Below are 15,752 nucleotides of genomic sequence, written 5' to 3'. Positions count from 1 at the left end.
GGCGGGCAGAGCTGCCGGCGTTCCGGCGGAAGAGGCGGCACCGGCAGCAGCGGCGTGGGACAGCCATGGGCCGCAAGAAGAACAAGAAGGGTCCGGGCGGCCGCGAGGGGCGGCTGGTGGTGACTTTCGACGAGGAGCGGCGGAGGTGAGGCCGGGCAGGAGCCAGGGCGGGAGGCGGGGAAGGAAGGCATCCCCCGGTCGCTAAAAGCCGGGCGGTTCTGTCCTCTCTCAGGGAGTACCTGACCGGCTTCCACAAGCGGAAGGTGGAGCGGAGGAAGGCGGCGCTGGAGGAGATCAAACGGAAGCTGAAGGAAGAGCAGAGGAAAATGAAAGAGGAGGTGAGGGAAGGGTTTCGTGTCCCCCTCGGCAGGACGGGCAGTGAGCGGGGCAGGAGGGGGGTGCAGAGGCGCCGCATGACCTGTTTCTGTTCCTCAGCGGCACCAGGAGTATCTGAAGATGCTGAGCGAGAGGGAGGAGGCGCTCGGTACGTGCTGGGCCCTCGGCGGGAGGGAGGGAGGGAGGGAGGTGGGCGGCCGTGGTCCGACAGCCTTGACTGTGTGCTGAGAGTTGGGGCAGGGGCGCTCACACGCTGTCCCACAGCAACAGCTGCTCGGTGCTGTCGTGTTCCCCAGCAGTCTGAGGGGTGACCCCGCAGCCCTCTGTCCCGGGAATCATGAGGGTTCTACAGAAAGGAAGGAGCAGGAGAGCATCTCTAAGGTGTCACCAGGTCCCCTCGGGGGGAGAAGGAACTTGCCCTCCAGGCTTGCAGTGCCAAGCCCCTCTGCCCTTTATCCCTGCACGCCAGGGCAGGGTGTCACCCCTGCCCAGCATCAGGAACAAGTGAGTTTATCCCGTGAAAAGCTGGGCACTTTGCAGTGCAGGATGTCTTGTGTTCCCAGAGGAGGCTGATGAACTGGAGCACTTGGTGACATCGCGGACAGAGTCTGTGAGCATCGACCACCCAAACCACATCGTAACAGTGACCACCATCAGTGACCTGGACCTGTCGGGGGCACGCCAGCTGGGACTGACCAGCCCCGTGGTAAAGCCTCTTGCTACCTCTCTCTATCAGCTGTTCACACTCCTGGGGCTGCTGAAGTAGGGCTGGTGGTCCCTGAGTATGTCCAAGGCCTTGCAGCTGGCTGGGAACAGGGATGAAGAGGGAAACTCATAACTTTTATATTTTTCTACAGTTTAAATTTGGCCTCTAAAGAGAAAGAGATGTCCTGTGTGAATAGCTCACTTCAAACCTCCCTAGAATCCTTTGCTAGTCCCGATTGACCCCAGTTAAAGGAAAAGTGTTACTGGACTGGGTGGCAAAAATGTAATACTTTAAAAGCTGATACAAGACAAGCAGCAAGATTTCAGACTTCGCTGCATGGTCTGTCTTTGACCTCCTTCCTGTGTCCTGTTCAGAAATATTACTGTTAGCATGAGGAGGCATTTCTCTCTCCATAATCCTGTGTTTGGACCACAAATAAGGAAACCATTCCATTCTGGCTGTGGTCACTTTTATTTTCAAAATACATGTAACTAAGACCTTGTATTTGTTTCATAGAGACTCTCAGGTATTGGTTGTGCATACATTTGTAAGGTCATCTAATCTGAAAATCTGCTCAAAGAGGTCTTGATAGTAATTTAAGCAAAAGCCAAGACCTTTGGTTCATTCAATTTTAAACTTCAATCACATGGCCATTAAGATTATGCTGAAGTTTTTGAGTCTTGGGGTGGATTACTGTAAGACATCTCTGGTTGTGCCTTTCTGTGGGACTGCAGTAGGAAACCTTGACACTTGGACAGCGAGGGGTGTGGAGAATTAAAAAATCTTCACCTGTGACTAGTTAGTTCACAAAAGAGGATGAAACCAAGAAGGCAGTGGAAACACCAGGATCACCAAAGTGCTTTATTTTTAAGGGAAAAACCGATGGATCTGAAGAAGAGAAAGGAGAAGAGGTGGTGAACAAGCCCGTGAGAACAATGCCCAAGAAGTCCAGAAACCCCTTTCTTTCTGAAAAGTACGTGCAGATTCCTTCAGTCCTTTGCTGTTGGGTTCTGGCAGCTGAAGGGATGGTGTGTGTTGCGGGATGCGCGGCGTGGCCGCAGGAGGGGCGCGGTGCAGCCCGGCAGGGGGCGCTGGCGGAGCGCGCCCCGCTCGGCTCCGGTGACCGAGCGGGGGCCGGGTGGGCTTCGTCCTCACCTCTTCCCTAGTCCTTCATCGCGGCACGTTCCGCAGCGTGCTTAGCTTGTCTCTACGGCTGAAGGTCAGAGGCTCCTAAAGCTGAAAGCTCAGGCGTTCTTAGCATTTTTCAGTATCCAGGTTTTACAGCTGCTTTGAGGGCATGGAGAGTTACTTTAACTCTGGGGGGTCTGGGCAGCGCGCTGCTCACAACATTCATTTTTGTTGTTACTGCACATGGAGGCTTGCAGGTTTCCCACATAGCTTAGAGGGACTTGTCATGTCTGGCATCCATTCCTGCTGGGTCGCTCAGAGCTCTCCAGCTATTGTTGTGGTGTTGCCTTGCTTCTGCAGGCTTTAGTCCTCAAACATTTTTCTCTTTCTGCCCTGCATAGAATCTCTTCTCTTACTGCCACACTGCACATGCACAGCTGGAAAAAGACAAAAGGAAAGAGATCCCAACGTGGGCAAGGCCCACGTAAGAAAATCCAGAAGTCCAGCACAGGGCGAACCACCAAAACTCAGCGTCGGAGGCTGACTGGAAAAATGGGCCGTGACCAAGATTAACAGAGAAACTAGTGTTCAGACCACCAGCTGGGACAGTGCTCCACATCTGGGCTGCTGCTCTTCAGGACCCTGTCATTGTGGGCAGGCATCTTGTTTACATGGCACTCTGACTGGCCACGAACCCAGTTCAGCCTTTCTATAGCCTTCTGAGCACTGGTCAAGGTGACTAGACACTCTACCCATTTATTTTTGCTGTGATCTCCAGTTAAGTGTCTGGGTGCCACAGAATCCCTTAAAAACTTCTGCTGAAGGTCATGCTCTCTATCTGGCATAAGCCTTCTGTCCTTGTTCCCCCCTCTTTCAGACTTAATACTTGTCTTTATCAAAGAAGAGGATTTGGGGCAGAGTGCAACAGGCACATCGTTGTCAGGGCAATTTGAGAGACTTGGGAGAGCTTTGCTTGCACTCCTGCATCAGTGCCCTGGCATTTGGGCTGTGCAGTAAATCCTTTTTCCATGGAGACATGGTGTCATCTTGTCTCCTGTGTTTCCTCACCACACAACACAGTGCCACACCTGAATGCAGGGGTACTTTTTGTTTGATACTTGTGCCAGGTGAAACTGGGTAACATTGCGAATAAATTTGAAGTCATTTTGCTAAGAAAAAAAAAAAATAAATATGTGACTTATTTGAAGCGTAGCAGGAGCTGTGCTAACGCCAGTACCAACTGGAAAGAGTGGGAGGTAATTTCTGGTGTTTAAAGGATATTGAAATTCACTGGTGCTTGGAGAATGTAATAGCTAGGAGCTATTTCTGTGGCAAGGCAGAGCCAGCTAGAGCAGGACTGGCTCATTCCATTGTCTGCTGAATATGCCGATCGTAACTGCGATAGCTCAGGGGAGTATGAAATGCCCTAATGCCCTTGCTGTTTGTGTGTGGCCCTCTCGGGGTGGGAGTGGCAGAGGCTGCCCTTGCCCTTTACCTCAGGGTTGCTGCAGTTATTAGCAGCTAATTGCCTTTCTTCTTAGGACCTTAGTGTATGTTTTTTACTGTGGTTGCCCTCGGCAGGGGGAGAAAAAAAAAAATTGTATGGTTGGAATTTAGGAATACTGGTGGCAAAACTGTGAGTGAATCCTCTGAGGAGGAGAGTGAGCCCAGGCAGCATGCTGCCTCTGTCCTGGACTATCCTGGAGTATTCTTCCTCTGTGAGCCAGGCCTCCTCCCATGCCATGTGTGCACTGGAAAGGAAATGACAAAGAAAGAAAAAGCCTATGTGTCCAAAACCCACACCAGAAAAATTTGCAACCCAGCAATGGGCAAGTAAATAGATTCCTCATGCCAGAAATGGGAGGGAAGAGTAAAGCAGTGCCTGAGGCTGCATGGAGGAACATCAGAACAATGCTGATGGCCACCAGCCGCTAAAGTGAATGGCACCAGCTTGATGTATCTCTCCATCGTTACTTGTGGAGTGTGCACACAGAGCTGTTTTCCAGAGTGTGTTCAGGGGGAGGGTGTGATCTCAACACTGACAGCAGAAGCACAATTTCTGCTAGAAGGAGGGTTCTGGAGGGAACACACGTGCTTGTGGTAAGGAATGGGGCCCTCCTGCACTTCCCTTTCCTTTCTGAGGAAGGTAATTGCTGGGGAGGTGGACATTCTTATCACTGCTGCCTTGTATGCTTGGATTCAGAGTCCCCACCCTGGGCTGAGTTCTTGGGCACTAACACAGAGTAAATACAGTCACATTATTAAGGTGTGTGTGTGTGTGTATGGTTTTCTCACCTCCAAAATAGTTCTCAAAACACTGCCTTAAAGGCCCCTCCAGAAAGGTCATGGGATTTAATGGGTGACCTTACCTATCCACCTGTCTCACCTGGGGTTCTTGGGTGTTTCAGAGCTGCAAAAGCACAACTCAGGCAAGGCTAAAAGTGCTGTGCTGAACTGGATCTCAGCCAAAGTATCCAAGAGGTCCTATGTGTGGAGCATAAATTATTTCTTGTTCTGGTTTGGGAGTTAATGCTCTAGAGCGTTCTGTGCTTGGTGGGTTTGAGAGGGATGAAGTGGGGAAGGAGAGGGAAGTTCTGTTTGGAGAGGCGTGTCACACCAAGGAGACTGCAACACAAAGCTGGAGGACAGGGTGACATCCTTGGTCTAGACCATACAGCAGCTTTCCCTTCTCTCCAGGACACAGTGCCTTGTGGGGTGACCGTGGACAGAAGGTGACCTGCATGATTCCTTACCCAGAGTTTGCTCTGGAGCTGGGATGGCCACTGTAAAAGAAGTGTACTATCTGTTTGAGAAATCTGCTGAAGAGTGGAGTGTGGAATATGGATCAGTTGGCTTCTCCAGCCTGAAGGCAGCCTGGCATGGTAGCTGGGACAGAGCTGGATGACCTAATTGTTCTCCGGATGAGGTGTTAAGAGCGACTTCAGTTTTTGTCATTTTGCTGCCAGTTGATCTGGAAGAATCTCACTTTTAAGTGTTTGCTGTTTCCCTGGCCTAATAACATTTTTGAGCCTTTCTCAAGTATCAGCTGAAGTCTCCAACAGCCCCTTCCATGCTCTGAAATCTTTCAGTTCCTGCTAGAAAATGGGTTTTCAAATTAAAAAAAAACCAAACAGAAACAAACCAAAAAAGTGTATGGAAAAACTGAGAACAGAACTGTTAAATCCTATACAGCATTAACCATCAGGATTGTTCACTACACTATTGATTTCTCCATTTGATTGATTAAAACTTTATTCTGTAATGTGAATTACTGACTCAGCCCTAGCCTGCTGTTTTTGTTATGCACAGGGTATACTGTCAGGCTACCCCTGAATATATTGAAATGAGGATATGAGTTTTCACACACAAGTTAGTGAGTGAAGTGTTTGCCAGACACATCACAGTTCATACCAGACTTTGGCTTAAAGTTATTCTTTGCTGCTTCCTCTTGTTTTCAAGATGGATTTGAGCATTTTGGTGTTGGTTTTTTTTTCTTCCCTTAGCTGCTCAGGAGAAGGCTGCTTTCAAATATAAGGTGCTTGCAAAATGTAAGGTGCTTGCAAAATGTAAGGTACTTGCAAAAATCGAATGTGCTAGTGCACATTTACAGAGTTGCTGCTCCATAAAATAAATGCAGAGACCAGTAGCTCCCTGTGAACCCCCTTTTCCACAGGCATTTCACGCGTGGCTCTGCAGCTGGGTCACCTCGGGCACCTGCACATTGTTGTGCACGTGCCCCAGGCTCGCACAGAGATGCAGGGCTTTGACATGGGCTGCCACACTGGGGTTGCCATGCATGATGGCTTTCACTGGCTAGACTGCGATTCCGCACACATGCACACACAAAAATCTAATTGGGATTACAGAGGATCAAAAGCGGCCTGGGAGCCAAAAAGATGAGACAGCTGGGGGAAAACTGGAGTGCAGCAAAGAGGAGGAATGGCTGCAGCGTGTGCATGAGCTGTGTGATAATCGGTGCACTGTAGTTGCTACTCCTGTAGTGTATCAAGCTCAAGGCTGTACTCAGTACAGTCACACTGCTGCTTCCAGCACTGTGTTCCAGAAATGAACTCGAGAAAAAATGTTACTGGGACAGTGATGAGAACTTTCGGGGACTAAAAGGCAGCTGAATAATGGGTTGTGTGGGGTAGATAGGTTTGAGGAGTGGATTGCAGACTGCACTTAATGACTAAACAAAAAGTAAAATTGAGTTTTTTGTAACTGTCACCAGCATCGGGAAGAGAAGGAGTTTGAATTGTAGAAGGAGCAGTGGAGGACAGATGCTAGAAATAGGGAGGGTCAGGCAGGGTTCGTGCTTGATAGGTAAAGCCCACGCTGGACAAACCTCTGAGTGCTGTGGGCAAGCGTGACCCCCTGTTGGATCTGTGCCGGGACACGGCGTCGTTCCGCTCTCTCAGTGCTCGCGGGTAAGTCCGCTGCTTTGGCATCTGTTTCGGCTTCGGGATATCTCGGTCTTGTGGCGCTGGCTCGGGGGAGCACAGGGGGCAGGCGGTGAGGCGGTGCCTGGGGAGCTGCAGCCGAAGGAAGGGAAGGGAAGGGGCCGAGCCGCTCCATCGGGCCCGGGTCCGGTCCGGCCGCTCCATCGCCGCCCGCTGCACGTGCGAGCCCGCGCGCCTGGGCGCCATGGCCGCGCGCCGCCGCCGGCCACTCAGAAGGCGGTATTCAAATCGCTGCCCGGCGGCAGCCAATCAGAGGGGAGGGGGCGGGGCCTCTCTCCCCGCGGTTCCCACGGCGAGCTTCATTGAGGGGGGAGCTCGGCGGGCGGCGACGTGCTGGGAGCCGTAGGGAAACTGAGGTACTGGGGATACTGGGAGGGACTGGGAGCACAGAGCACGGCCGGCTGCATGCGTGCATCCATGCTAGAGGCCCTGGGGATGACAGCATTATCCTGACAGTAGGCCCCGAGGGATGTGGGGAGTAATGATTTGCCCATCAGGGAGTGGGGTAGCAGGGGCTCCAGCCACGGGGGGCAGTCCATGGGCAGTGGTGGGCGGCGATGTTGGTGTGCTTTGTGCTGCATCCCTGGCAGGGGAGTGCTTAGGCTCCCGTGAAGCATTTTGTGTGAACAAGTCAAGCAGGCATGCCCCAGTGTGAGGAAGGATGCTGCAAGGCTGGCACCTAGTGCAACTTGCTGTTCTGAAAATGAGTGCAGTGACAAACAAAAATTCTAGCTTTGTTTTTTGGCACTGATGTTTGGCCTTGGTTGTTTTGGGGAGCAGCCATAGCCTTGATCTGCTGCTCTGACTCCAATGACCATATTTAGGGCACCAGTGGCACGTTCACATCTCAGATGCTGGTCTGATTTCCTGTCCTTCTGCTTGTGCCTTCTCCAGGCAAATTAGACAGAACCCTCCCAGCTCAGATCACATCCTCAAGTCCGGGGACTCACTCTCAAACCTTTCAGGACAGAGGAGGTGATGATGAGCAGGATGCTCGCAAAAATCCAGAAGTGTGGAGCCCAGTTGTCCTGCTAGCAATGCTTGTTACCCTTCACAGTTTTGCAGTCCGCTGTCCTACAGATCTCAAAATTTTAGTAGGATTAACAAGTTTAGAAAGAGTTCCAGTGGGTTTCCAAGTTTCCTAAGCTGCATCCCTTTATGACCAATGTAATTAAGAAGTAAGGCTTACTTTCTGTGCCTTTTAAGAGGGAAAGAACATTTCTATCAAAGTAGCAGGACTTGTGCATCATTCCCTCCAGTCACAAGGCCTCCCAAATTGAAGGGTGTCAGCAGTCATTTCAGGGTGCAGTGCCCCTTTCCAAAAGAGGTCCCTGCTAGAGCACATTCTTTTATTACCTGTCTTTTTATGGATCACCTTGTACTTGGGTTCCCTTTGATTCCAGTATTGACAGTTGGGAGCAGCAAACTTCACTCTGGAAATAACATTCCTCTTCCACAGCTTCTTCTGCTGCTGTTTCTTCCTCCTTTTTCTCCTGGCTGGCCCCTGCCAATAGCCCATCAGCCAAAGATTTTCATCTCTGCTATGCACAATGTCTGGTTCAGTGGATGACATGCCTTGCATGAACTTTGAAGCCAACGTATTTGCAAAGAGCCTGTGCCAGCACTGTTTCCGAGCCGCAGGGGCTCATCAGCATTCTATCCAGGTGAGCTCCTCCATCCCACCTGCAGGCTATGGACACATCAATAGGGGCCTCTTTGGTCTATACCCTGACCCCACCTGCCTTATTAGAGATAAAGATCCCTAAAACAAAGGCTCAGCCAGGATTTCTAGATTTCTTGGTGGGGAAAAACCTCTATGGGCAGAGAGGTTTCTTTCCAGGCATAAGAATGCTTCATTTACTTGTGCCAAACCAAAGCCAGGAACCAAGCTTAGCAAAGAAGTGTTGGACGCTGGATACAAGGGGCTTGATAGACCCTGGAAGGGAAAGTAGGGGCATCGCAGATGCAAAGTGACACGGAGGGAATTGGGAACTGGCAGAGCAGGGACCCACTCTGTATTAATCTCTGCTTGACGCTTGCTGGCATTTACAGCTTTGCCTCACCTTAAATATGGTCCCTGTCGATTCCCTGTGGCCTCAGCTGTTGGCTTGGAGCCAGGGCTTGGTTCTGTCCCTGAGGCAGCTTCAGCAAGCTGTTCCCGGAGGAGAAGGCAGGAAAGGGATAAATCTCATGGGGTTTTGGGCTCCAGATACCTTGACCCAACACGATCTTTTGGGACAGAGCTGGACACACAAGCTACTTGGCTGTCTCTGACTGGGCGACAGCTGGTTTCATGTTCACAGAGGGTTTCGTGTTGTTTGACGTCCTCCAGGAGCAACTGGCCAGGGATGATGAAATAGTAATGAGCTTCCCTCTCTCTTTCTCGCCCTCTCCCCCTCTCCTACTGGCCTTGGGCCCTCTAAGGTTACCTCAGCCCTTCACCCTCGATCTGCTCAGAGCTGTCACCTCTGAGCGAATCCTGGTGCGGGCGAGATGCTGGAGGGAAGGCGGCGCAGACAGCCGGCTCCCGGGAGCCTCCCCCACTGCTGCTCATAAGCCCTGCAGGTAACGGGGCTCAGGGAGGATGCTGAGACGCCTGCAAACCCTGACAGAGACAGGCAGAGGCTGGGACTACAGCCTTTTCTGCAAAAATCATCCTTCCTCTTGACTCCACTGCCTCTCCCTGAGCTATCCAGCTGGTCAGTGCCAACATAAGGGGGCAGTTTCCCTGAGCCCTCATCTACACATGCAGTCTCTGGGATGTCTGCAACCTTCAGCACCAAACAGGAGCGTGCTGGGTCTCTATAGCCTCTTGATGTAAGAGGAAAATCTCAATGGTGGGCTGGGAGAGATAACAAGAGCTCTGAAGGCCAGGCTGCTCTCGGAGGAGGTAGAAGAAGCAGGCATTTCCAAGGGGCAGCCTTCATCCTCATCCTTGGCACGCTGACAGCACCATTGCACCCCTTCTTCCTCGCAGGATCATGGCACGGCGGTCACAGGGCGCGATGCCTGCAGCGACACAGCCCCAGGAGAGCCCTGGGACTCGCTCCATATTTTAGCCCCACAGTGCGAGGTATACGTGTGTGTGGGCCCGGCGGAGGGCGCGGAGCGGTGAGTACCGGCCGGGAGCCCTGCTGCTCCAGCAAGCCCCTTCGGTGGGAAGAACGGAGGAGGGGGAGCGGGAAGCCAAGCAGAGGAAATCAGCTGCCTTTTCCCTGATGCTCTGCACGCTGGTGCCTGGGAAAAAGGACTGAGAAATCCCCATGCCATGACTTCTGATCATTCCTCTGGGATGTCCCTGGAGAGGTCAGGGGGCCCCTGAAAGAGTCTCCTTCATCCTCATTCCCTCCAGAGCAAGGCTGGTGGTCTCAGGACCACCACTCTGCCAGCCTCTGCCCATCCAGTAGAGAGTGAGTCAGTGTGGCTTGGGCTGCCAGTGCTGTCACTCGCCCCCGAGCTCTGCGGGCTGTGCTGACCACCAGCTGTCCTCTCTCCCTGCCCCACAGCTGGCACGAGAGCAGGCGATATCCCCCACTCAGCCCCGGAGCTGAGGGTGAGCACAGAGAAACTGGCACCGACCCCAGCGCCTGTGCCGAAGCCAACTCCACGCTTGCCAGGGTGAGATGGGGATCTCTTGTGGTTTGGGTTATTTTGGTCTCCCCAGCTCCCTTGGCCCTTCAATGCCACTTTTGCTGGGCCCGTTCAGCAGGTTCCTGGGCTAACAGACATGTTCAATTTGCCCCTCTGGCTCTCCTGCCTCAGGCAGATGGGAGAAGGAGCCCATCATGTGCAGGGAGGTGGATGTGATGATCCTTATGAGTCCCTTAAAACTTGAGATATTCTATGATTCTAAGGTCCTGAGATGCAAGGGGGGATCAGCTGAGATTCTTAGTCCCCACAAAAGAGGCTCTCCCCCTAAAGAGATCATGAGATTTGCTCTTGGATACTCCCATGTGGACTTTTCTATGTTGTTTCTTGCCATCGTTGGTCTGGCATCATCTTATACTCCCACAGCTCCTCTTCTGGTTCCTTCTTACCAGCAGCTTTGGGCTGAACAGGCTGTAAGTTTTCATATATACTCTTACCTCTTTCCAGCCCACAAAAGGTACTAGTCCCCATTGCAGAGATCTCCCCTGTCTTGTCTCCCAGGAAGGGGAAATGACCCGCTTGTGGGACAACACTTTGGGATCAGGCAAACGGGACATGATGAGCTACTTGGGCTGTAAGGAGGAGGTGCGGTCACAAGCCCCACAGGCAGACAGACCCAGGTGGGCTCAGCCTGTTCCCTCTGGATCCTGGGTGAGAACTGAAGCCCAGGACTTTAGGAAAGAAATCTGTCCACTGAAAGCAGGTACTCTTGGTTTGCCCCTGTGTGAGATCCTGGTTCTGGTTTGCTTTCCACCCAGGGGTCTCTGAGGTTCAAGGCAGATCTCTGTTTAGATTTAACGTCTCTTTATCTAGTTCTGGCCCCAGGAAGTGTTCAACACATCCATGGGCACTATGTGAGAGTCCATCTGTGTGTGTGCTTGACTGTGAACCGCGGGCATCTCGGGTGCTCTCTGTCTGCATGGTTTGGCATGCCCTCGGCTCGAAGTGCTGTGTTCCAGTGCTCCCAGCCCCCCTCGAGGGAGTCTGGGTTTTATCTCTGCCCTCCTGGACCATTTCTAGCTCTCCTCCGAAGACCTGCTTTGCCGTGGACGTGGTGGCATCCCGCGTCGCTCGCGCCTCCCCCAGTAACGGCCTTCTCCCCGTCCCAGAGCGCCGTCCTGCCAGCCAGAAGCCTGAGGAGAGCTGGCCAAAGCACCGAAAAACTGACCCTCCCTGGTCATCCACCCTGCCGCGTGCCACAGCCGGCTCCCCGCCGGCCCGCAGTGACCTGCTGGGCGGCGGTGGGCACCTCCCTGGCCCACGGGCTCGGGAGTCCCACGGGCACTCCGGCGGAGGGAGTGCAGAGGGGCGGCACGGGCTGGAGAGGCAGGAGTACACGGTGCTGGCTGACCTGCCCAAGCCCAAGCGCCTCAGCCAGCGGGATGCTGTTGACCGCCATGGCTCCCGGACACTCAGCCCTGGCCGAGTGGAGGTGGAGAGGATGTTTGGATGCGAACGCAGGTGAGAAGTAATGGGACTCCACAGTGATCAGAGGCAGGGGATTGCCCTTCTGTGCTGTTGGGGGGCCCCCACCCCTGACTCACTGTGCTTCAGGGGGAAGGCAGGGCTAGATGGCAGAGCTCAGCTTTCAGCTGTACTTAAATTTCCCTCAAAGCAAGGGTTGGGTCTAGGCTCAGAGCCTCCTCCATTGTGGCACACAGGCAGCTGACGCTGTTGGAAAGGTGGAGCTAAGCTGCACTGCTAGAAGGGAGCAGCCTACCTTCCTCATCCTCACAGCCTCCTGGAAGCTGCAGGACATGCTGCAAAGCAGGGCTCCCCACAGTAAAAGGAGAAGGAAAGAGGTGCTCCCCAATCCCAGCATCAGGAGTTCCCCAGGGATTCCACATTCACTGCAGGAGCCACTCAGGGAATGATGGGGGATGCCAAAAAGTACCCAGTGGCTGTTTAGGCTTTAGCTGGAGGAGCAAGAGCAACTCCAGGGCTGGTAGCACAGGGCAGGAGGGGACATTAAGAGGGACTGGGAAACGATCCTGGGCAAGTGGGTGGGATGTAAAGATAAGGAGGGAAGCTTGAGGAATAGTGTGAAGAGGATATGGGTGAGGCAGCAGGATATGAAAGCTGAGGTGGTTGACAGGGACAGAGGGAGAAGCTATGGCACACACAGCATCTGGGACAGGTCTGTGGGGTCAGGATAAGGTGGAGCAGGGTTTGCCGGGGCTCTGCATCCCAGCTGCACAGGGTGACAGCTGGACCAACTGTGTGTGCCCACAGGAAATCAGAGACGCTGGAGGCCTTCCAGGCTCTGGAGGAGGGCCGTGTGGACCGGCTCGATGGCAAGACGCCGGTGCCACCCAGCAAAGGCCACCTGACTCGAAGGCGGTCCAGCCCCAACCTGCCCAGGGAGGTGAGGCTTGGCTGCACAGCAGGACCTCATCCCAGCCCTGCAAGCTGAGTTGCTTTTTCCTGTCACATTTTCCTCTACTTCTGCCACGTGCTTCTCTCTTTCATTCCTCTTCTCCCTCTTCCCTTTAATCCCAGCTCTCCCTCTGTCATGGATCAGGACCCGTGGCTCTTAAAATTCAGCAGCCCTTTCACCCTTTGGGTGCAGAGAGGCTTCTCTACAGTATGGACTGGCTCCATGCACAGGAATGCTACCGCTCTCTAGGGAACCATTTAACCAAATCACCTGCCAGCCCTAATCCCATCTTGATCTACTTATTGGCACTTTTTTAAGAGGCCTCCCTGCTCTCTCTCCCCCGTGACCCAGGGTCAGCGACTCTCCTGGCAGCTCGAGCAGCGCGGCAGAGACCCCAAGGAGCCCCGGCGTTCCCCCAGCCCAGCTCGGCACCCCGAGAAGGCCAGCAGGAGCCGGGGGGACTCCCCACGCCCTGCCAGCCCTGGCTGGCTGCTGGAGAGAGGCAGCCGGAGCCCACGCTCTGCAAGCCCAGCCCGCAGGTCGGAGAGGAGAGCAGGGGAGCCCGTGAACCCTCCCTGTCGCACTGAGAAAAGCTGGAGAAGCCGAGGGGAGCCTGCCCGCCCCCCAAGCTCGGATAGGGGCCGAGCCACCTGGCAAGCAGGGGGTACACGGCAAGCACTGGAGAAGAAAAGCCGAGGGGATTCCCTGCACTCCACAGGTGCTGGGAAGGGCTCAGATAACGTCAGGCTGAGCCGGGCAGGGCCATCACCATGGGCCCTCAGTCCTGGGAGGCATACAGAGAGCACAAGGAAAAGCCAAAAGGAGATCTCCCCTCCCAGCTGGGTGCGGGGGGCAGAGAGGCAGCGAGTGAAGCCGGGGGAGCCGCTGCACCTTGCAGGGCCCAGGAAGCCATCGGAATGCAGCTGGCAGAGCCTCCGGGAAAAGCTGACATCCTCCCAACCTGGAAAAGGCACCAGCAGTGACTGCAAAGGCCGAGGCAAGCCCCTGCGCCCCACAAGCCCAACACGACCTCTGGAGCAGGACTGGAGGGGCCGGGGGGATGCCCACCACACACAGGTGCGGGAGAAGGACTGGAAACGCCGAGAGATGCCTGTGTGCCACACGGATGTGATGCGTCAGCTGGAAAGGGACTGGAAAAGCCCTGCTAGGTGTCTGGATGTGGGACTACGGTCGGATGATAGCTGGATAAGGCCTGAGAGTCCAGCACAGCATCTGGAGGAGGACTGGAAGGCTCCTGAGCACACACGAGATACACACAACCCTGAGAAGCCATTGGAAACTGACTGGGGGAACAAGAGTCTTCTCATTTACCATGTGAGTAGGGCAGGAGCCAGAGGTGATGGGGACCCTGCAAGGCCTAAAACTGGCAAGCACAGATTGGGTGGGTACCCTGGGTTGCAAATCTGTGCACCCTGATTCCCTTGGATCCTCTGCTTCTCCAGGGAAACTGTACTGCCTGCCTGGCACTGGGAGGAGGGAAGATGTTTTCTTCCCTGGCCCACGCCAGGAAATGGATGCTTGGATCTGGGACACTGAGGTGAGAACTAAACCCCAATGGCTTCAGCTCCTGCTTTCTCCCCTGCAGCCCCAGCTGGGTGGAAGCACCTTCCCACTGCAAAGCAGCACTGGCTCCTCAGGAAGCCCACAGCCACATTTGAATGCCAGTAAGAAGCACAACAAGGTAGGGGCCAGGCCCTGGGAATTGTGAGGAAGGGCAGCTGCCCTTCTCTGGGGGTCACTGTGGGCAGGACCTAGCTCTTCAGCACTTGACCTGAGCAGGTCCAGGATGGTGCTGCCTTCCCACGATGTCCTGAATGCTGTGCTCACTAGCACTCCCCTTCGCTTTGTCCTTCACCCGTTTCTCAAGTGGGGAAACCGAGGCACAGAGCTTTTTGAAAAAGCCAGACAAGGGCAAACAGTGGACCTGGGACTAAAATCTCAGTACAGCTGCTTTCCTTTGCTTTATTACTGGCCAGTGCTGTGACGGCACAGAGGGTTTTACAGAGATGAAGTGAGCTTTAGTGGTGTGAAAGAAGATACAGTGTATTGTGTTGGTATTCCTGCAAAATGACATTGAAGCAGCTACGGAGGGCTGCAGAAAGTGTTCTGGGAGCCCATGTAGCTGGCAGCTGCACATGAGTTCCTGCCTCTGTCCCCCTCTGTGCACATCAGTCATCTCAGCCAGGTCATCCTCTGCTAGGACCTGGCTTTGTTCTTTATGCAAGGACAAACTGCAGCCAGGAAAGAGGCTGTCAAAGGCCTCTGAAACTCGAAACGGGTGACGTCCTTTCCCTCACTTCCCTGCATCAGGCCAGAGAGGAGCCCAAAGCCCTGAACTCACCCTGTACAACTGGGCCAGATCTCCCTAGCTGTGCCAGGTTTCCTCAGCACTGAGTCTGGCACCTTTCCTTTGCCTTGCAGCAAGAAGCATCACCTTAGTGTGATTGCACAGTAGAGCCTGGCATTTTGTGATGTACAGTCCCTCTCCCCTTTTCCTTTGGGACCCTCTCTAGCAATTCCCTTTCCTGAGTGAGGCCAGCTGGCGTGGCTTTCCAGGGGCACCAGGACTCTCCCCATGGCCTCCTACCATCCCATGCCATGAGCCCAGAGAGGTTCAGTTGGTCGGGTAAAATCGAGGAGCCCCAGGAGCCAAGGCGAGGACTCCATTGTGTGCACTGCTGAAAAATCTCTGTCTGAGAAAAATCCCAGCCTGAGAGCAAACCCTGCCCGGGTAACAGCTGGGCTCCTGGCAGTCCCTTCCCGGGGAAGGGCTGAACCCGTCCCTCCCAGGGCTTCACCTTTCCCGGGCCAGCGGGGCGGGAAGAGAACACGGCTCAGCCCCAGCATCGCCCCCGTCCTGTCCCGTCCACACCGCCCCTGGGCCGCCGCCCCTTTCCGTGCGGACCGGCGGCCTCGCCCGCCCCGGCGGCTCCATTGGCTGCGGGCGGTCGGGGCGGCGGCGGCGGCTGCCATTGGCCTGCCCGGGTCCTCCCAGGAAGTTCTGGGGGGAGGAAAGAAAAGTTTTTTGGGGTGGTTTTCTTTCCCCCCCGCCTCCTTTCCTTTTCCTTTTTTTTTT

The 15,752-nt window shown here is 54.2% G+C and overlaps 2 protein-coding genes across 10 annotated transcripts in view; both read left to right on the top strand.

Moving 5' to 3' along the window:
* The first annotated feature begins 10 nt into the window (after positions 1 to 10).
* Positions 11 to 5,438, top strand: NOL12 (nucleolar protein 12). Its single transcript, XM_015627770.3, has 6 exons — positions 11 to 145; positions 233 to 338; positions 436 to 484; positions 900 to 1,042; positions 1,915 to 2,015; positions 2,572 to 5,438. The coding sequence occupies exons 1-6, from the start codon at positions 66 to 68 to the stop codon at positions 2,741 to 2,743; spliced, it is 651 nt and encodes a 216-aa protein (XP_015483256.1). The 5' UTR covers positions 11 to 65; the 3' UTR covers positions 2,744 to 5,438.
* Positions 5,439 to 8,118: 2,680 nt separating this feature from the next.
* The window catches only part of TRIOBP (TRIO and F-actin binding protein), a 21,685-nt gene continuing 14,051 nt past the window's right edge, over positions 8,119 to 15,752 (top strand). Inside the window, exons 1-8 of one of the 9 annotated variants that reach the window (XM_033514369.1) lie at positions 8,119 to 8,294; positions 9,608 to 9,741; positions 10,137 to 10,248; positions 10,780 to 10,981; positions 11,388 to 11,739; positions 12,511 to 12,643; positions 13,007 to 13,990; positions 14,262 to 14,357. In XM_033514369.1, the coding sequence (XP_033370260.1) occupies positions 8,181 to 8,294; positions 9,608 to 9,741; positions 10,137 to 10,248; positions 10,780 to 10,981; positions 11,388 to 11,739; positions 12,511 to 12,643; positions 13,007 to 13,990; positions 14,262 to 14,357 (2,127 nt within the window). In that variant the 5' untranslated portion in view covers positions 8,119 to 8,180. Of the gene's footprint in view, positions 8,295 to 9,607; positions 9,742 to 9,910; positions 10,041 to 10,116; positions 10,249 to 10,541; positions 10,692 to 10,779; positions 10,982 to 11,298; positions 11,740 to 12,510; positions 12,644 to 13,006; positions 13,991 to 14,261; positions 14,358 to 15,752 lie in introns of those variants that run through there. The other 8 variants (XR_002001731.2, XR_004497481.1, XM_015627758.3 and 5 more) reach the window with 8 other exon arrangements.

Source organism: Parus major, chromosome 1A (genome assembly GCF_001522545.3).
Source record: "Parus major isolate Abel chromosome 1A, Parus_major1.1, whole genome shotgun sequence".
NCBI classification, from domain to species: domain Eukaryota; kingdom Metazoa; phylum Chordata; class Aves; order Passeriformes; family Paridae; genus Parus; species Parus major.
This window is presented reverse-complemented; position numbering and strand designations above follow the sequence as displayed.